The sequence below is a fragment of the Lycorma delicatula genome, chromosome 2 (genome assembly GCF_047948215.1).
Source record: "Lycorma delicatula isolate Av1 chromosome 2, ASM4794821v1, whole genome shotgun sequence".
In the NCBI taxonomy this organism is placed as follows: domain Eukaryota; kingdom Metazoa; phylum Arthropoda; class Insecta; order Hemiptera; family Fulgoridae; genus Lycorma; species Lycorma delicatula.
In genome coordinates this window covers 224,872,525-224,894,747 of record NC_134456.1, presented here as the reverse complement: position 1 = coordinate 224,894,747, position 22,223 = coordinate 224,872,525, and the positions used below count along the sequence as shown (strand labels likewise).

At 27.8% G+C, this 22,223-nt stretch overlaps 2 protein-coding genes across 2 annotated transcripts in view; both read left to right on the top strand.

The window, feature by feature from the left end:
- The first annotated feature begins 373 nt into the window (after positions 1 to 373).
- LOC142320081 (uncharacterized) lies at positions 374 to 21,917 on the top strand. The gene is made up of 11 exons (XM_075357756.1): positions 374 to 681; positions 1,767 to 1,905; positions 3,530 to 4,522; positions 6,221 to 6,439; positions 7,734 to 7,979; positions 8,380 to 8,539; positions 13,814 to 13,824; positions 15,072 to 16,067; positions 18,131 to 18,349; positions 19,990 to 20,235; positions 21,571 to 21,917. Exons 3-11 carry the CDS (start codon positions 3,547 to 3,549, stop codon positions 21,744 to 21,746), a joined length of 3,249 nt encoding a protein of 1,082 aa, XP_075213871.1. The 5' UTR covers positions 374 to 681; positions 1,767 to 1,905; positions 3,530 to 3,546; the 3' UTR covers positions 21,747 to 21,917.
- LOC142320079 (uncharacterized) overlaps positions 11,264 to 22,223 on the top strand; it is a 138,075-nt gene continuing 127,115 nt past the window's right edge. The window contains exon 1 of the mRNA XM_075357753.1: positions 11,264 to 12,311. The gene's annotated coding sequence lies outside the window, so the exon portion shown is untranslated. The remainder of the gene's footprint in view (positions 12,312 to 22,223) is intronic.

Sequence of the window (22,223 nt, the reverse complement as noted above, 5' to 3'; positions counted from 1 at the left end):
AGGAGTAGAAGAATATTGCGTTTTTAAAAAGGTATAAAATTCGTAATATAAACTCGCGGTTAAGTTATAACTTTTATCTTATAATATAATAGTTGCTTACATCGTATTTCATAATTTTTACCGGTGTCAAACAATCGCGTAACGACCTACTTTATATCCTAAAAAACCATTTTGATTTATTGAAGACTAAGTTTATGTTATTTTATGTAGGATATACCGACTTAAAACAAAAATATTATAATGATGATTTTAGTGTTTCATACAATTTGTGTTTACAATGAATAAGATTGCACTTATGTAGGAATGAATGAATAGCTAGCCGCCATCTCATTCAAACGTTTATGACGTATTTAGTTATCTCTCATAACCAGTCTAGTGGGTCGGAGAGCTGTACTAATCAACACTGAACTTGTAGAGTGAACAAGTCCATTGTTTGAATATTTATGTTAAAAAATGTGAAGTAACCAATTTTAGTTTTATGTAATATTACATAAACTGTAATATTACTGTCACCTAGGTATCGAATTTGATCTAGATTGGTTTTTTCATGCAAATAAGTAGTATATATATATATATATAGTTTGTGAAATGTACTGTTTGACTGTTTCACTCTACCGGGTTCATAAAGTTTCTTGAAGGATAATAAAATCAACAATAAGAACTCATTCCCAGCACGTGTTTGTAAGTTTTAAGTTTTGTATTTATTAATTTTTTGTTCGATTTATGATTTAAGAAGTTTGTAGTTTTAAATAACTTAATAAACAGCGTTTATTTCTTTTTACAACTTATTAAAAATTTTACTTGTTTAATTATATAGGAAATTAAATGCTCAGAAGTACAAAATTGATTACGGCAAAACTAAACTCTCAAAAATACTAGACAAATGTTACATTAGGTATTACACAATTAATATACGATACATTAATTAAGGCGCTAGGTATTTCTATTAAGGGAATTATATTTATGTGAGCCTAGCCCATGTCTACTGTATCGCATAGAAATTTTTCTACTTGCCGTACCTACAACGTACCATGTCTACTGCAATCAGAAGAATTAAAAAAGTTACATGATTTAACATAATTATATTTAAATTTTAATTAATAGTCCACTAAGTGTACTAGTAATGAAAAACGACAAAGTAAATAGAATATATAAAGTAAATTCTAAAATATGCAAATAAAATATATAAAGTACTATTCTATTACAAACTAAATAGAATTTACTTTGTAAATAGAATAGTAATATAGAGTAAAATCTTATTTCTAATCAATAAGAAATAAGAAAATTAAATAGAAATAAGATGTTTGGTTTAGTATATTAAATTTGTTCGGAATGTAATGAAAAAACTACTAAATGATCGTCACAGAATTTTAATTAAATTACCAAATATGATCTAATGGAAGGGCTTTCGTTGACTTAGTATACATTACAAAAATAAATAAATAAAATCATAACTTTTAGTGACAATTCTTACAGAAGTTCTACCGACATATCAGAGAGGATGTTAAATTTGTTTTTCTAATTACAGGCTGTACGAAGAGTACTTTTTACAAAAGGCAGACAATAAAGATATTAAACTGGCAAACTTAAGAGAACAAAAAGCAGAAATTCTGCCATACTAACTACAATATATAGGATCACCTGTAAATTTGTATTCTCAGTAATAAATATTAAAAATTTTCACGGCTAAATTATATTGTGCGCTAAAATTAATTTTTTAATATTTATATTTAAATTCTTTAATCTGTAAAAATTGATTTTTACAGATTACTCCAACTCATCAGGACATCTTTTAAAATATGAGTGAATAGAATAATTTACAGTGAATCTTGTCTATTCGACAACTGAAAAGCAGTCACTTTTAAAAGGCATTTTTATACAGTAAATGATACATAATTATTAAAGGTATACTGTTATTTTTCATTGTTATCTGTTCTATTTTTATATCTTCATCATGATTTATAGTTCAACATGCGGTACAATATTCAAAAGAAATATTAAGGTCTGCTAACAATATAATTTTTCCTGAGTTTTTCACCGGTTAAAAAACTCATGACAAAAGTTATATTTATTCACCTAAAGAGACAAATGACTGAATCGATTCTATAAGATATGCTGTATAATTGTTTAATATAAATCCTCTTAATGATAGAAAAAAGGGCACTTATGGAGTTTGTTCCACCCCAAGGAATATCCTTGCGATTAAAGTTTTATATTTTTCAAATATAATTTGGTTAAATTAAATTTCTGTTTCAATTTATTGTGCGTTAAGCATTTTTCATTGTTTGCACATTTTTTGCATCGTGATAACAGTTAAAGTTTTGTTTGGGGTGGAACAAGCTGCATAAGTACCGAAAAAAGTTTTAATTACTAAAATAATTTGTAATATTTTGCAGATTATGATGCGTGAATAGAAGATGGTTAAACTAGCAGATTAAGATTGAAATCTTAAAATAATTTTTCAAGTAATTTTTTTTAAGCAAATATTAATTATATTATATTCTTATAATATTTTTATTATATTTTCATAATAAAAAAAAATCAAAAAGATAATGATTTGAAATTTACATGTAGGTGTTTACAATATTTACTAAAGTTACCGTAATAATTTCAACATTTTATCTTGCTAGTAATTGAAAAACAGTTGTTTGATTGAACGAACAAAAAATTTCCTAGTTCATGGAAAAAATTATGTTCCATTATACCACAAGTCATTCAGTCTAAACTGTATGTGAACCGAGTGTTAATGATAAACTCCAATACAAATCATACATACTGTTTGAATTTTTATGTCTTAGTCAAATTAAACAAATAAAACTCTGTTAGTTGTAGTATATGGCTTACACTAACATTGTCATCCGTTTATTAAAGATGTGTAAAAACAATAGCATAGCATGAACAGCAGTTACACGCAGTAAGTTGAGTTCTTCTGTAAAAAAAATTGTATTTTGCACATTTTATCAGCTGAAATCTGTCTAAGAGATTGATAATAAGTAGTAACAAAACAGCAACCTTTGTTATATTTATTTATAAAAAGTTCTAATAAATTAGTATAAGAGCTTTATATACATCAGTGTTACATGGTCTTTACAAAAAAAAAGAAGAATATTTTCAACTTTTTTCTTTTTATATTTACCTGTAATGGGGGTTACTGCTTTATATATTTGTTTTTATAACTATTCAAAATAAGCAGTATGCTTATTTTAAGTTACAATAAATATGAAAGAAATTTACAAACTATAAATATGCTCGTAATTGTTATTAAGTTATCCAATTGAGTTTATGTTTACATGGAAAAATCTGTACAGATATTTATAAATTATAATTCATATAAAGGTAAGGATGTGTGTGTGTGTGTTTGCATATATGTAATTCATCGAACAACTACAAAGTTTTCATATTTAGAGTTGTAATGACGAATATTGCATAATTATGATAATGGATAAACAAACTTTCATTTTAAATTAGTCACAATTATCATGTTTAATAAAACCTTTAACAGTTAAAATAATTTTTTATTTATTTTCAGATAATTTTTTCACCAAAATGGAATTTTCTTGGATAATAACTGCTATTTTAGGTATAATTGTGATTTATTGCATAAAATGGTTTATTACAATAAATAATGACTATTGGAAGAAGAAAGGTGTACGAAGTGTAGATTCAAAAGGTGTTTTCGGTATGATGTTAGATGTTATATTACTGAAGAGAAATATGTCAGATGTTTTACTTGATATGTACAAACAAGCAGAAGGAGAAAAATTCATCGGCAGTTTCCAATTTATGACTCCAACAATTGTCGTACGTGATCCTGAATTAATAAATCAAGTATTAATTAAAGATTTTACATACTTTGAAGACCGTGGACCACCAGTAAAAAAATCTGTTGAATTATTCAGTTCAAGTCTTGGTAATCTGTGTGGAGATGAATGGAGAGGTGCTAGGCAAAAATTAACACCCACATTTACTTCAGGTAAACTTAAAATGATGTTTGAACCGATAAAAGAGTGTTGCAGTGAAGCTGTATTGTATTTAAAAGATAACGGCGATATAGAAGCAAGAGGATTTTTATCTAGACTTATTATCAAAATAATTGGCAATGTTGCATTTGGTTTAAAAGTAGACATATTGGACGAAGAGGTAGCAAAGAATAATGGATTTTTTATTGCCAGTTCAAAATTCCTTAAACCCTCTCTACCTGTATTATTGAAGTTTTTCATTTCAGTGTCGTGTCCAAATATAAGAAACTTTTTTAAACTTAAATTGATGGATGATGATGTTAATACGTTTTTTCGAAACCTGACCAAAGATATTATAAAACATCGTCAAGAAACCGGTACCCGAAGAAATGATTTTTTGCAGATCATGTTGGATCAGAAAAAAAAGGAAGAAACAAACTTACACAATGGGATTACAAATGCGTCTTATATTGATCATGAAACAGAGGAACCTGAAGACAAAGAACTCTTTGATCAGTTAAAATGTATAGATAGCTTAAGTAACAACTGCACAAAACCAAATGGTGAATATAATAAATTTTTATCAATTTCTATTGTACTGTGATATATTGTTTTTTAATTAAAAGTTGTCATGTATAATAAATATTATTTTGTATTCAGTAATTTGAATGAAAATGAATTATGTTTCATTAATAACAAACAATTCATTATAGGTATAAAGTATTGCTCAATATAGGTACTGGTAATGATGTTATTACATCAACAGAAATGAAAAAGAGTTCTGGTGCACATATTATGGCTAATAGAAAAGGTGGTTACTCTGTCTGTATTACTCAAGAAATCTTCAATGCAAGTTAAAGGATTTATTTTTATAGCTGGAATTTTTTTTTTTTTTTACAATCCATAATTTATTCAATTTTAAAGATTATATAATAACTAAAATCCCACTTATTTGTCGATGAAAGTTCTGAATTATTAAGGGATTGGTTCTCAATAATTGGCATTTCAAAGTAAAAAACAGAATACAGTCACTTTTGTTACATTTGTTATGTAACTAATGTATTCTAATACAAATTTCCGTTATGAATAATATAAAGAAAAAAATCATATTTCTTATTTATTTATTCTTTTAGGTTTTTCTATATCGTTTACTTATTTATTTCCTGTGTAAGTAAGCAGTTATTTTTAAAAATAATATTATGGATATGTTTTATTATATTTTTAAATATAAGTATTATTTTATTATTTAAAAAATTTTATTTTCTCCTTGTAATGAAATGAGTTCTAACAAGTAAAAAATTTCTAAATATGGTGATTCTACATTTCATTAAAAAAAAAATTTCTGTTAAGAAAATGAAAAACATTGTTTACAAATTATGAACGTATTATTGCTTTTTTCTGTAATAATAATTATCCTACATTATAATTTCTCACCAGCAGCAATATTTATTACAAACTTTACTTCACATCCGGTCAAGGTAAATTATTGCTATATTCATATTTACAATATTATGATTATGATAAAAATTGATTACTGAAATTGTTTGGCATTGGCTGTAGATATATGGAAGGCTAAGATAAACTAAGCTGGTTACACGGGTAATTTAAAGTAAGTAAAAATGGAAGCCTCCATTTTTATATAAAAAATATTAATATAAAAAAATATTATATAAAAATATTAATATAAAAAATTTCTGTAAAGTTAACAGAATTTTGTTGACTATAAAATATGTCAAAGTATGGTTGCTAATGTGAAAGTTTACTTAGAAAATTCAATAACAAACATTTTTGCCTCTGTAACATTAGTTTCCCTTTTTAGAATTTATTAATTTAGAAATAACAAATTAATTTATTTAGAATTAGTTTTATTAATAATCAGGCTTTTTTATTATAAATGCTCACACACACACACACACATACATGCATGCCCGCACACGCACACACATGCACACACACACACACACACACCACTCATTCTCCCTCACTCACAAATAGTCTCAAGTGTTACATAGCACTATGAAAACTGGATATTTGTATTTTTCCATTATCATACTTCATATTTTACAATAATCCTCTTTTATTTCAAAAATCTGGAAGTAAAAACAAAATTATATTGAGTTAAATAGAATATATTGATATATTTTAAGAAATTATGAACAAAAACTCTCTTGTATTTTATAGCTGACTAACTTTATTTTTGTATACAGTACCTTTATAACATTTATATTTTCATTTACATTTGTTTTTTTTTTTTTTGACAGAAATATTTACTGAAGAATTTATAGCATCACAGACTTTCTTATTCATTTCTGGCGGCAGTGAAACAACAGCAGCAATACTCAGTTTTGTTCTTTATGAACTGGCCATGAACCCAGAGTTACAGATTAAAGTACAACAAGAAATTAGTGATGTTCTTTCTTCTCATGAATTTAATTATGCTGCTGTCAAAAAGATGACATACATGGAGCAGTTTATTTATGGTAACAAAGAAAAAAATTAATTGGGGTACATTCCAGTAAATTACTCTGATTAGAAAGGCCCAAATGTTATAGAAAAATGTGCAGGCCTAACTTTCAGGCAGTTTGTCTCTAACTCAAAGGGATATTAGTGTGCTCTCCCACTTTGTTACAAAAGTTTTTTTCTTTAATCCTCTCTAATAATTCATATATATATATATATATATATATATATATATATATATATATATATAATTAGTAAATTTCAAACTACATTTTTAAAAATGAAAAAAAAAAATAGAACTGCAATTTTCAAAGACTTTACATAAAAACTTGTAAATGCATTCAATTATTTAGCTGCTTTAAACCTTAACTGAACTGATAATTCCTAAATACAGACATCAATTATTTTATGCAAAACATGAAATAAGTTGAAACAGGGTCCTAGGATGTGAATGCAGTACATGTGGTAAAATTTGCAGTATATCCAGTGTTTAAATGTTTAACTTGAATCGATAGTTATATCATTTGTCATTGAATATAATAATATTCATTTACAATTAATAATAATAATACTAACTGAAAATAGTAATTAGAAGATTAAGCTTTTTTATGAAGTAATAAATAAAGCTATCTTACTTTATTAATTTATTTAAACTTATTTGTTTTATATGACCGATACTAGAGAAATATAGTCATTATTTATTTAACTACAGATGTAAATAAAGTAACATAATTTTAGTTGCTTTTATTTTATTCTACTAAACTGTTTACCACAAAATACAGTAGAAACCAGGATTTCAAAATTTGACAAGACAGCATGTATATCAGACCAACAAACCGCAATTACAAAATTTGGTACACAGATATACTAAGAGTTACAGTTAACTCTCATCTCTTAATTATAGTTAGAGGATTAAGTAAAAATTACTTGTTTTTCTTACTCCAGAGTAATTTTATTTCAAATGCAGCAGCAGAACATTTACACAGAAGCAGACAATGCATTCATTATCTTATCTCCATTATCTATCATGGAACACTAAATTTTAATAAATAATATTGGCGAATAATAATCTAAAAAAAAGTTGCTTTTGTATTTTTGTTTATTTTTTCTTCTTAATTGTCATTAGAAATTTTACACGACTGGCACAAACGAGTTAGGATTAACTGAAAGCCTTAACTATCGAAGCTTGAATTAATGGATTTGCTGTATATTTTAAGTTTATCATAGTAAATACATTAAGTTAGAACTTAGTTCGTAAGCAGTCTTATAGTTAAACAGTTTCTTTTAAGCGATGTTAACCGTGGCTTGTTTCAGAAACACTGCGTCTCCATCCATTAGCAGGAGCACTAATTCGATACTGCACAAAGGATTACAAAATTCCTGGAAGCGATATAGTAATAAATAAAGGGACGGTGCTTAATGTTCCTGTTGTTGGACTTCATAGGGATCCTCATTACTTCCCAAATCCAGAAAAATTTAATCCAGATCGTTTCGAAAATATGGAAGCAATCCCTAAAGGTGTTTACTTCCCGTTTGGCTCTGGACCAAGGATTTGCATCGGTAATTAAGCTTATTTTTTAACAAGTTAATGCTTCCTTAAGATAAATAAAAAGGTGAAAATTAGATTTATTATTTTATAACATGTCCTTTAAAATAAAAATGTGTTGACTACAAGTCAAAGATAATCTGGGTAACAGGATATTTAACCGGTCATTTGTTCTCACTACCCCTATTAAAATAATTATTTACAGTTATGTTAGAAAACCTTAGTAAATTTTACAACAAATATGATATCAACCATATCAGTGCGATTATGTAATGCATTATTTAAGGGCATCAATAAATTTGTAATCTATGATATATAAAAAAAAATTATTCGTGAATGAAAAAAAGATTTTTATTTTATTCTTTACATTACCGTATTTTATTCATACATACATACTTTTTTTTTTGTTCACAGCAATGAGATTAGCAATGTTGGAAATGAAGATCATTTTGACTTCTTTGTTTTCACATTACACTGTAGAGTTAAGCAAGAAAACAAAATTACCATTAAAGATGATGAAAACTTCAATCTTCCTGAATGTTGAAGGTGGAATCTGGGTGAAGTTCACAGAAAGGTAACTTTGAAGTTCAAACCGTGAACCGATTTCAACAATCATGTCATTAATATTTCTAAAATTTATTTTTCTCAAGTGTATTTTATTACATAAATTTTGTATGTTGATTGTTGTTTTATGTGTTGCTTTTATTATTTTTATATCTAGTTTTATTGTTTTCACTGCAGTAACTGATCATTATTTTAAAAGAATAATAATTTATTAATTATAATACCTAATAATAATTAATTATTTTTAATTATAAATATAATAATTTTATTATTATTATTATTATAAATTTTATTAAATTATTAAGAAATATAGCCCAAATATTCAGTCAGTCTGTTTTCTATGCAGTATAACTTGGTTAATGGAAATAAATAAATAAGCTTGTTTCAAATCGATTTGCATCAGTTGCATCATAGCTAAGTGATAAGTTTAATTTAAAAAAAAGTTGGACATTGTTTAATCTTATTCTGAAATTTTTTTTCAGACAAAAATTATTATTATTTGTTACAATGAAACTATTTTTAATACATGTATTAATACAGCAAATAATATGTTAAACGCATCAGCCAAGTATACAATAAGAGTAGCTATAACATATACTGTGAAGAAAGTTTGTAAGCGATTACCAGCAATAATTTTTCTTAGTTTTTTTGTACGATGTTTAGAGTTCAATTTTCTATTAAAAATAAGATTTATTTAAATAAAAAGTTATATTTTTCAATTTTTTTTTTTTACAGAAAATAATACTATTTCTATAATGAAGAACTTGAAAACTTGAATGACACGGCCAACAAAACACTTAATAAAAAATTATGTTTAGAGAACATAGGAAATTTGATTTATCTGTAATTAATATTTTTATTTAATTATAAAACAATAAAGCTTTCATTTGTAAAACTTTTGATTTTTTTTTTTGTTGTTTTTCCTTAAATGAATAACAGTGCTCTAGTCGATTAAGGATACTCATGTGAAATGCATATGTTTATTAATGTTAGTTTATATTTTCTTAACTTTGTGTGCTTATCTGAAATGTCAATTTTTATAACATAAAAGAAAAATTAACGTTATTAAATGGAAGCACATTCTTTCCTAGAACTCTTCTGCAGATAATAATCGATGCGATTAAAGTCATTTATTTCAATAAACACAAATACAGCATATTCTATATTATAATCAGAACATTATTAGTAGAAATTGCAAATAGTACTCCATATTAAAACAACTTTATATTGTTGAAATATTTATTAAAACATTACTGTTACTCTGTTGTTGTAAGTACTTATACACAGTTTTGAATAATTTAAATAATATTCATTAATTTTAATTAATTAATATAAGTATATATATTTTTTAGCTTATATCTAATCGGTGTTAAAATGCTGATATTGTATTATATGAATATTACCTAATGCTGGTGCTTATTATTGTTATTATCAGGCATGCTCATTTAAAAAAAAATAAATAATAATTTACCTATTCTTATGCAATGTCTATAGTGGGCAATTATGTTTTTCTAAAAAATTTTAATATATATATATATATATATATATATATTTAAATTCTAATAAATAAACCACCTAGTACATAATATTGAGATAAGACATATGTTACCTTAATTTTACGTGAAAATACTCATGAAAGTCATGAAATCCCACATGCTCAGTCATAATTCAAATAATTCTGTTATGCAGGACCCTACCAAGGCATTGGCAAAGGAATATTTTTCAAGGGCGTAAAAATCTGAAGGGCGCTCGGAACATGAAGGAAACCTTTTTTATGACAAAAAATACAATATAAACAATATATTTTATATTTATATAATATTACATTTATATTTATATAATTTACAATATATTTTATATTTATATATCGGTTTTGTTCCGAGCTTAGACTTAAAAGGACCGTATAGGGTACCCATTGAAGCAGGTCATTTGTTTTAACTAGCATTATTGTTTAAACTAAGTTTAACAATAAAATCTACAATATAGATTAAAACGTCTAATTAATTAATATATATTAATCAAATTACTTTAACGTTACATTGTACACACTTTTACAAAGAACCTTATACCTCTTCCGAAAATAAAAATCTCATGAAACCGTGTATTTTTTAGTGTTCTAAGTTTTTTTCTGTCTAGCCTCCGGGAATTTCTGTTCAGGTATTACTTTACAGGATGAATGTGGATGATATGTATGAGTGTAAATGAAGTGTAGTCTTGAACAGTCACAGTTCAACCGTTCCTGAGATGTGTGGTTAACTGAAACTCAACCGTCAAAGAACACCGGTATCTACGATCTAGTATTCAAATCCGTATAGAAGTAACTGCCTTTACTAGGACTTGAACTCTGGAATCTCGACTTCCAAATCACCTGATTTTGGAAGACGCGTTCATCATTAGACCAACCCGGTGGGTTTTACTGTACTAAGTTTTTTTTTTTTTTTAACCTTCGGGACTACCGTTATATGTATTGCTTCAGAGAATGAGATGGATGATTTGTAGCGTGTGTGAAAATACCATGCCTGACCAGGATTCGAACCCGGGACCTCCGGATCAATGGCAGAGACGCTACCACTCGCGCTACGAAGGCCGGCTACTGTTTTAAGTTAAGAAAGCGTAAACACATGAATGCGCAGAAACTCGTTTGGGAGTGGCAAATGAAATGGTGTGGGCAGTGATAGCTCGGAAGGGGTGATGGTGCGATGCGTTCTAGGCGGGAATTCAGTCGCCTTCTTGCGTTCGTGTAGTTATTAGATCCACCGTTCATTGTTACCGGCGTTTATACTCTATAATTTTTAATACTCATTTTATGAACGGTATTTTTAATGTTATTTTTTTATAAAAAGTTTTTTCAAAACTAATTTTATTTCATTAATGAACTTTTAAATACTTAATTTTTCTAATGGCTCATCCAAGATGCAATCGTAAATTAGAAAGAGAAATATCTCTAAAAAGCCAAAGCAAATGTATAATAATGAATGTCTACAGCAAACTAGTCGAAGAAAATCTAGTGAAGCAGCAATTCTTTGAACTACCAGCGGAATATTGGAAGTAAAGTTGCGAACACGCACTAACAATAGAAAAAAAAATTAATATGAAACAGGCCGAATTGCCGACATGTAAACCGAATGGTTTACAGTTTGCGTTAATGATAGTGGCAGTGAAAGCAGTGACGAGAGCGCCAATGGATTAGAGTCATCGAACAAGGACGATACAGTTGATGCGAGATCCGATGATATGTGGGATCGAGTCGCTTTATTAAAAATCCCTTATCTATCCTAATTTCTTATGTCTTTCTGTAAAATAAATAAATAAATAAAAATTCTAAAGAATAAATTAAATTTCAAAAAGTAATAAAAATTTTAATTGTAAAACTAAAAAAATAAACATTTTAACAATTTAAACAAAAAAAAAATGTAGATTAAACAAATAAAAATAACGAAAGGAAAACAAACGGTCACACATTATGTTTCCGTGAGCATTCAGTGCGTTGTAGCGTACGCGCGCACGCGCACACACAAGACATATTTGCGTTGTTGAGTGTGGCCGGTACTGCGATCCTCCCACTGGTGTATACCGATCCATCCCCACCATGCACATTGACTTGTGTGTTATGCTTTCTTGGAAAACTTAAAATTTTATATATAACTAAAGTGTTTAGTAGTGCGTCCTGACTATTTAGAAAAGTACTGTGTTTTCGGATACGACGTTGTGCAGAACCACAATTTGTATCGGTGGTTTGGTGATGTAATTTTCAAATTTCACGATTACAATTTTCGTATGAGGTAAGTCAAATTATTTTTTTAATAAATTCTTGGTAGTAGTTTAAATTAACCTTATCATTTACGTATGTGTGCATATTCAGGTTCTGCTATATTGTCATATCGTGAAAATATTAATAAATTAAAGCAGTGAGCATATTACATATACGTAAAATAAAATATATGAAATAAATTGATCGGGTAGATATTTACGAAATATACAACTATACAACAGAAGTGTACAAGTTTCTTTGTGACATCATTTAATCTAAATCTTAAAATGAACCAACCATAACCGTAATTTTGATTTGTGCAGTTAATTCGATAAATTTATTTATTTAAGTCGATTAGATATTTTATTACTACGGTTGTTATACTTGATAAGCTAACTGCTGTTACTGTCAACGAACAGTTCAGCAACTCAGTACGACAAATTGTGACGCACCGTGTTAACACATCGTAATTTTTCGATTTAACGAGTTAAACGTTTTCAGATTTAAATATATCCTAAATCTGATATAAATAACGCCAATTTCACCAGATTTCATTGTCTTCAACTGTTCCAGCTCAACCCGGTCAGCACTCATTAATAAAATATTACTTTGTTCAAGATTAGAATCAAGATATTCAAATTTTACTTGATTTGTTATATTAGAGTTTGTTTTTATATTTATAATAAAAATATATTGTTTTGGCGATAATATCGTTTTACTACTCTCAGATTTTTATGAATATTTATATTTTTTTTAAGGAAGGATTCCATAAAAAACTTTAACATTCCTTAGAGTTCCGAGATTAGAAAAAGGTTGATGACCGCTGAGTTAACTCATTGAGAATTACTTCAAAAATTTTACATGTTTTGTAGCTTTTTTTTTTATTCAAGATACCTGCACTGTTATTGTTTTATATCAATCCGTACGGTGACCGAATAATTACGCAAATTTTGATCACATCCGATTGGATTTTCGCGCAAAAATTATCTATGGTTTTGAAAATTATTTAATAAATAAAGATTTTCGAATCCGTGTCATACTAAATGATTTCGAACTTAAGTACATGGATCGCACTCATCTTCTGATGACATTCGTTATGAATTAACTTTGATGATCGGTTAGATCGAGTGCGATGAAAAAAACTTAATCTCTGGCTAGCTTTTTTAAACAATTTAACTGTAAATATTTAAATAATTTTGAGAATAAACAACATCAATAAGAGAATGATATCATATAAAACAAGAAAATGAGTTTAGCAATAACGAAAACACTAATTAATATATTTGATCTTCTTAAACAAATTTTGGTCTTGAAATCAAGTTGAATTTTTATAGTGGACTAATCTTGTGTGTAATTTTGTACGGGAATACTTTCTTGCATAATTCATTTACAAATGTTTAAATTGGATATGCATGCATCTTCAGAATCTTAAACAAACCAAGGTATTTGTCTGGACTACCAACTTATTGTATTGTATTCATATTACACTATTCAGTAGAGTTTATTTAATTTATTTTTATATTAACAATCCAGAAAAAATGAAGGTGTGTCTAATATATTACATTATAATGCTTTATTAATTTAACCAGCCCTACATAAGTCCTATGATTTGTAAACTGACAAGGTTCACCATGCCAGTGAAAGGAAAGTAATTTACATCTAAGTAGCTGATAACATCAGCTAAGCAACAAACAATAAATATCTGTTTTTATAAATGAAATTTATTGTTTTTTTGTTGATTTTGAACTGATTGGTTACGAAGTACTCAATCTGTGTTTGATCAAACTGTGTAAGAGTGAGATGGGAAAAATTATGGCTATGAATGCATATGTAATTTCTACTAGTAAGAAAAATTGTTAAATCAGAATGTCTGATTCATTTCCAACATTTTTCTTTAAAAAAAAACCCCTAGCAGTATAATTTTACATTCATCTTACATCCATATAAATAAGATATTTCTGTTTTATTAGTCAAGATCATGTTTAGTTTTAAATTGATTAGTAATTTTAATAATCCTTTAGACACTACAACATCCTTTAGACACTTTAATAACTTAAAAAACTTATTTTTATAATTCTTGTCTAAATGGCTTCATAAAAAGATCTCAGTAATAAATTACACTCATTTTAATTCAGTGGAAAGTAATGTGTCATGTGAGCCATGAAGCTGTTAGAATTAGTTTTTATCTGAAAATGAAATTCATGCAGAGCAGTAGAAGAATATAATTACTGAACTGCTTATAGTGGTTTTACATTAGACTTACATTATGAAGTTGAATCAGAAATTGAAAGAGCATTCATAAATATAATCAGCAGAGAAGATCAGCTGTTTCATACTACCTGTTTTTGTTTTATACCCTACTTCAGTGGTGCTATCAATTTTGTTTTTTTTTTTTTTGTTTCTTCTGGGTGAAAAATGCTTTGGCGTTATCATTGCCCGAGATGTTATCAAGCAACATGTTATAACTGATCAATATTTTATTGTTCATAAATTGCTCTTTGAGCTATTTAGATTTATAACTGTTACATTTAAACAGAATATAATTATTTCCAATTTATATAACAATAAAAATAAAAAGGTGAATAAGTTGTAGCAAATAATTTTATTAACAATTTTAACACAGAAGCATTGATATGTAACCATCTCCAATAATACTCTGTGTTGCAGATGAAAAGATTCTTTTTTATTACATATTGCTTCCTGTAAAAATATATGAATTTATCTCATTCAATATAATAAAATTTAACTGAATAAATTGATCTAAAATTTTTAATATTTTTTTTAATTTCAGATAACTGTTTAATAGAAATGTTGTCTTCATGGATAATAACTGCTATTTTAGGTATAATTTTGTTTTACTGCATATACTGGTTTGTTACAATAAATAATACCTACTGGAAGAAGAAAGGGGTGCTGTGTTTAGATTCAAAAAGTACTTTTGGTGTAATACTAGATGCATTATTATATAGAAGAAGTATGTCAGACTTAGTGCTTGGTATATATAAACAACTAGAAGAAGAAAAATTTGGTGGTTTTAAACAATTTCTAACTCCAGTAATTACGATATGTGATCCTGAATTAATAAATCAAATATTAATTAAAGATTTTACATATTTTGAGGACCGTGGACCAAAAGTAGAAAAGTCAGTAGAAATATTCAATTCAAATCTTGGTAATCTGTGTGGAGATGAATGGAGAGTGGCTAGGCATAAATTAACGCCGACATTTAGTTCGGGTAAACTTAAAATTATGTTTGAACCGATAAGAGAATGTTGCAGTGAAGCAGTTTTATATTTAAAAGATAACAAAAATGATGTAGAAGCTAAAGGATTTATTTCTAGACTTATTATCAAAATAATTGCCAATGCTGCATTTGGTTTAAAAGTAGACATATTGAATGAAGAGAAAGCAAAGAATAATCAGTTTTTTATTACCAGTTCAAAATTTCTTAAACCATCTATATATTTGTTTTTGAAATTTTTTGTTTTCATGTCATTTCCAAAAGTAAGAAATTTTTTAAAATTTAAATTGATGGATGATGATGTTGATAAATTTTTCAAAAAGTTAACAAAGGATATTACAAAACAACGCCAAGAAACTGGCATGCGGAGAAATGATTTTTTACAAATTTTGTTGGATCAGAAGAAAAAGGAAGAAATAAATTTACAGAATCAGTCTACAAATGTATCTAATAATGATCATGAAGCAGAGGAACCTGAAGACAAAGAAATCTTTGAACAGTTAAAATACATGGATAATTTAAGTAATGATTGTTCAAAACCGAACGGTAAGTACTAAACCTGTTTTAGTAAATTTTACCAATTTTTGTCAACTATTTTCATATTGTGTGTGATATGTACATTTTTTTATATTCTGAATTCAGTTTTGCTGCATCTACTTCAGTAGACAATAAGTACAATGGTCATCATTCTTAACTGTTCAGCAACCAATATTTTTACCCTAGATTGTTGATTCAGGTGAATGATAGTCCTAAATGTAATGACAATTGCTGTATAATTCAGCATGCTAAATTAAACTCCGAACCACTAAATTAAATCTGAATTCATCCAAGATTTTTCTCAATGTGAAAATTTGGTGTAGATTCAATTATTATAGCATTTCTTTCTGGAATAAACCATCAAGGTTAATTACACTCTATCTGCTACCCAGCAGGCACAAATATAAAATGTTAGTTTTTGATTCTTTTTTTGAGCTATAAAAAGTACCCTTTTTACTGACTAAAAGTAAATGATTTTTTGGAGTCGGCAAGCTTGACTTTCAGAGTTAGGCCAGCTTATCAAATATGTTCAGGTTCAAAAGTACCTCAGGGTGTTTCTTGATGAGAAACTGCAATTTAAGAAGCACCTTCAACATATGGTGGAGAAGGCCTTCTTTGGCAGGCTAAAATATAAAAGCTATCAGGCTATATTATTGAGGGCTCAGTGCTTTATATTGTATGGTAATGGGTGGTTACTGTACTATTTCACAGGAGGAAATCTTGGTGATTATATGCATGAAACTAATAGATTTAATTGCGTCTGAGAAGCAACAGCATTATGTTGCTAAGAAGTCTGGTGAGTTGACTTCAGATAAAATTCAAGATATTGAACAACATGGCAATGCCTTGTGGCAGGCTAGGTGGGATGAGACAGAAGGTGGGCATTATATGCATGATTTCTTTCCAAATCTTATTGTTTACGGGACGCCTCTTAGGTACACCCTAATAAATATGTGACACAGTTTCTTTCCAGACATGGTGCTTTCAGGGACAGACTGGAGAAATTGGCCTGGTTGATTCTGGGATGTGTCCTCTGTGTGGACAATTGGATGATACTTACCTTGTTCTTTATGAATGCTCAAAGTATTAGTTGATGCACACAGAGACCATCAATTTGAACTTCTTGAGTCGGTGTTGGATTTCCTTGTAAACTGGAGAAGCTGGGCCAAATGGGTAACTGTGGAGTGTTTCTTAGTCTATTTAGTAAAAGAAAGGATTGCTGAGGGGATATAGAGCCCCGCTTGGATTTTGCCCTTACTTTTACTTTTGTTATTCTTCTGTTTTCAGTTATGTTTTGTTTTGTGTTAGTGTTGTTGCGGTGTTTGTGTTTTGGTTTTGCTTGTGTGTTGAACTCAATTATATCTATTCAGGTAGGTAGTTTAGTTTCTTCGATGTTGTTATAGTGTAGTCCATTCAGTCTTGTTTATGATTTGGCTAATGTGTTTTGTTTGAGTTCTCTGTAGGTAATAGCACACTGATGGAAATGTTGCTTGTGGCATCCTGGCTGAGGTGAACTGAAATTCCTAGCTAACAGGACTATGAATGGGGGGGGGATGGATGGTGTGGCGACCGGAATGTCACTAGGCGGGTGTCTTTTGCTACGGGGTTGGGATGAGGCGAACTGAAATTTGTCATATTCCATGGTTTTGAAGATGACCTCTGGTAAAGCCCATAAAGGCTAGGTACAGAGAAGGTGGTGGAGGATGTCTTTCCCTATGGGGTCAAGAACTTGTTAATATGATCATACCAGAAATAATCCAATGAAAGGTGGTTATAAAGAGTATAGTTTTAATAACTATGTGCTATAAATGTGCCCAGATAGAAATATTTAAAAAAAATAACAAAACTTATGTTTATAAAAAAAATGCCCTTCCTAATACCATTGAACAATGATTTACAAAGTACTAAATGGTTTTATTATTTTTTCTGGAAACATAAAATATAAGAAAGTAACATATTTAACTTTATTCTTTAAAATTAATCTCTCTCTTGTTTTATGTAGTTTAATAAATCTATTTCTATATGCAGTGTTTTTGTTAGTAAGCATAGTAATCTTTATTTGATTTTTACAGAAATATTTACTGAAGACTTTATAGCATCACAGGCTTTCATGTTCATATCTGGTGGCAGTGAAACAACAGCTACTGTTCTCAGTTTTGTTCTTTTTGAACTGGCCATGAATCCAGAGTTACAGATTAAAGTACAACAAGAAATTAGTGATGTTCTTTCATCTCATGACTTTAATTATGATGCTGTGAAAAAGATGAAATACCTGGAACAGTTTATTTATGGTAATATTAAATATCAAAAACAAATCAAATCATGTTCATAAATATTTGAAAATAAACACTTACGCTCTGCAGTTATTCTTCCATATTTATTCAGCATGTTCTATCAATAATCTGGATTATTATAGTGAATAGAAAGGTTTCAATAGGTTAGAAAAATGTGATACCTAAAAATACTGTACAATTAAAACAATAATTTTGATGTCTAAGATAATTTAACATGAATATGTTTTATAATTATTTTTTTAACATATCTACATAATTCTTATAATGATCATAAAACATCTTCTTAAACTATTTATTAACACTAATTACTTATAACATTTTTCTAACTTTATACAAGTAAATTATTCACCGAATTTATTTTTCTATTTATTTTTAAGAGTTGTTATTACTAATTTTTGAACATGATATTAATGTTTGGTTGATGTATTGTAGTTTATGTTTGTTACCACTCACATGAAAAAAATGTAGGTTTACTCTAAATATAAATTAAAATAGATTATAATGAAATTTATTTAGTGGCTATCGTACTTTAAAAAAAGTTAATAATCTTTGTTTATTAAAGTAAACTTTTCCATATCATTTATAAACATATAGGTTTATTATTTCCAAAACTTTTCTTCAAATGTTTTGACATCACTTCTTTAAACAGAAAAAGAAGTAACTTCTTTTAATACTTCTTTAAGTTTTAAATTTCATTCTGTAGGTTTGCAGTCTCCTACTATATTTTCAATATTGCTATTCTTATTCCTTCATATTGGTGATAGCAAATGATTTAATATCCAAATGTAAATAAAACTAAGATGGTACATATGTATCAATGAGGGGAGAGGCCTGATTTGCACTGTTTTTGTTTAATTTTTATTATCTCTTTCAGTCAGGTAGAGGATATAATTGCACACACAGTATTTCAATCAGTTGTAATTAAAATAATCACAGAATTGAAAATACACAATAGATAGCGATACTTTATTTTACTTTTTGTCGAAGTAGGGGAAATTTCTAAAACACTATCTGCCTGCACAGATGGTAATGAGTGTTTGTTGGTAATGGTACCTCTTCTTTTTCTATTTACCCTCTGGAACCACTGTAAGGTATTAGTTCAGAGGATGAATGAGGATAATATGTATGTAAGTAAATGAAGTGTAGTCTTGTACAGTCTCGGGTCAACCATTCCTGAGATGTGTGGTTAATTGAAACCCGACCACCAAAGTACACCGACATCAATGATCTCGTATTCAAATTTGTATAAAAGTAACTGCCTTTAATTTAAACTGGATTTGAATCTTAGAACTCTCATGCACATTTAACTTACGTGCATATTATGTTAACTCACACATTTAACATACTCTACACATTACTATCCTAAACAGTACTTCAAATAACGTAACATTTTATACAAGCACATTATTTTTTTGTGAACAGAACAATGAGATATAAATAGATAATAACAGATGTGAATATCTCATGTGTAAACCATACAGGCCAACACAGGTATCAGTTTTACAAAATTATTTAATCATTTACTATGAAGATTAGTGGATATTACAAAATAATATAGTATAAATCCACAAAAAATAACAAAAAAAAAAACCGGGTGAAAAGTAATTTCTTATTTTAAATGTTGTTGATTGTTATAGAAACACTGCGTCTACATCCACTGTTAAGTGTAATAACTCGATACTGTACCAAGGATTACAAAATACCTGGAACTGACGTAGTGATAGAGAAAGGTACATTACTTAATGTACCTGTTTTAGGATTTCATAAGGACCCTCAGTACTTCCCAAATCCAGAAATATTTAACCCAGATCATTTTAAAAATATGGAAGAAATCCCTAAAGGTGTTTACTTTCCATTCGGCCACGGACCAAGGATTTGCATCGGTAAGTAATTACATAAAATTTGTTTTAAAATAAATTGGTGCCTTGAGATAAAGTTATTTGAAGTACAGATTTAAAAAAAAATGCATATCACTGTATTTTAAATCTATTGTGTTTCACTTAATTCAGCAATGCTTATATCTGTGTCTGAACTAAACATTTTTATTATAATACATAGTTAGGGCCTAAATTGAGGCTTACCTAACTTGTGGTGAAGAGATACTGAAAGCTGTGGTTTTGGGAAATTGCCATTAATGTGCAGTCAATTTAAATGAATAAAGAGTTTGATGATATTGTTATGAGATATAAAGTATTAATGACATTTTTGTATTCACAGTATACAGTTCTGGTTTGTTTTTAATATAAACATAATGATATATAGGTGAATTATATAATGATATAGGTTAATTATCAGCTTTAAGTCTTATATGAGAATGTATCTCATCTGTATTATTCAGTGACCTATGTTCCTATAGTCATACATCTTGAATTTATCAATTATAATATTATCAATCATATATTTATTGTAAATACAATATGATTTATGGAAGTAGGCAATTAATTAAATTTAGATTAATATATATTAAGTCTAGATTGCTATATGTTTCCAGACCCTCTATATGATGCACTAATTTGCATAGAATAAATAAGTTATTGTAACTAATTGTTGTATTTTATTTAGATAAACTACAGTTTAAATTAAATATTTATTCAAATAATTTAATATAATTATGAGTAATATGATCAATATGTTCTATAACAAATTTAAAAAAATTACAAATGGAATGTTAGAAAATGGAAACACCCATGGATTCTAGATACTTGTTATAAAGAAGTCAGAGTATAATAAATGTTAAATTCTATTTATTTTATGGATGTACATTCTATCATACCATGATGCATTCAATAATCTGTTTTTAAATACCTGTTACTCTCAGTTTTTAAAATAAGAATGTGTTGACTTTATTCAAATATAATGGGCATTTACCCACCTTGGCACTACTTAAATCACAACTACTGCTACATGTACTATATGTATATTGTGTGTATATACATTGCATATATATATACATATATATTACACATGTACAACTTTACCAAATTTTATGGTAAGTTTAACAGCATTTTTGACCTTAATTATATTATACAATTTTGTTGTATAAAGAAAGTTATACTTCCATATATTTAAGATTTATGATTAAAGATAATATCTATGTCTTAAATGAATAAAAATGGACTTATTACATAATGCATAAATGTAAATATTTGTTTTTATTATCTTGCATGTTAACAATGATTATCTTTTTTTTATATATATATATAATTTTTTGTTCACAGCAATGAGATTGGCAATGTTAGAAATGAAGATAATTTTGGCTTCTTTATTGTCACATTATACAGTAGAGTTAAGTGAGAAAACAAAATTACCATTAAAGATGTTTAAAATTTCAGTATTCCCAGTAGTTGATGGTGGAATCTGGGTAAAGTTCAAAGACAGGCAAATTGAAATTTAGCAGTAATTGTAAAACAATTAATTTATTTACAAAGGCCGTAATTTTTGTAATTAAAACAGCTTGTTGTTATTATTATTAGGTTCATATTACTTATTATTAGTTGTTATTATTAGGTTGTATAATTTTTTATACATTAAGTATAAATTTCATTGAATAAATTTTTGTTTTGAATACTGTGTAAAAGTGTGTTTTATCTAGAAATTACTACTTTTTACATGCTTTTCTTTAGATGACTTTTGTTTCATGGTTAACGGATAGTACACATGCACAGAAAATGGAGAGTAGTACACATTTGCAGTAGCTTTTTGGGATCGATGTTGTCCATCAACCAACATAACATTTTGAACACCCTTGTACGAGATATTGGAAACTCCTGTAAATATTTAAACATTGTACTAATAATTCTTTTAAAACACGCTTTTAAACAAATCTAAAAAAATGGACTACCCCTTAAACGTAATTGAAAGATAATTTTGT

Excerpts from the sequence above, each read along its gene's own strand:
- LOC142320081 (XM_075357756.1), top strand. The coding sequence starts at position 3,547 with ATGGAATTTTCTTGGATAATAACTGCTATTTTAGGTATAATTGTGATT. Across the intron at positions 4,523-6,220 it reads CAACTGCACAAAACCAAATG|AAATATTTACTGAAGAATTT; the intron begins GTGAATATAATA and ends TTTTTTTGACAG. Across the intron at positions 18,350-19,989 it reads CCTGGAACAGTTTATTTATG|AAACACTGCGTCTACATCCA; the intron begins GTAATATTAAAT and ends TGATTGTTATAG.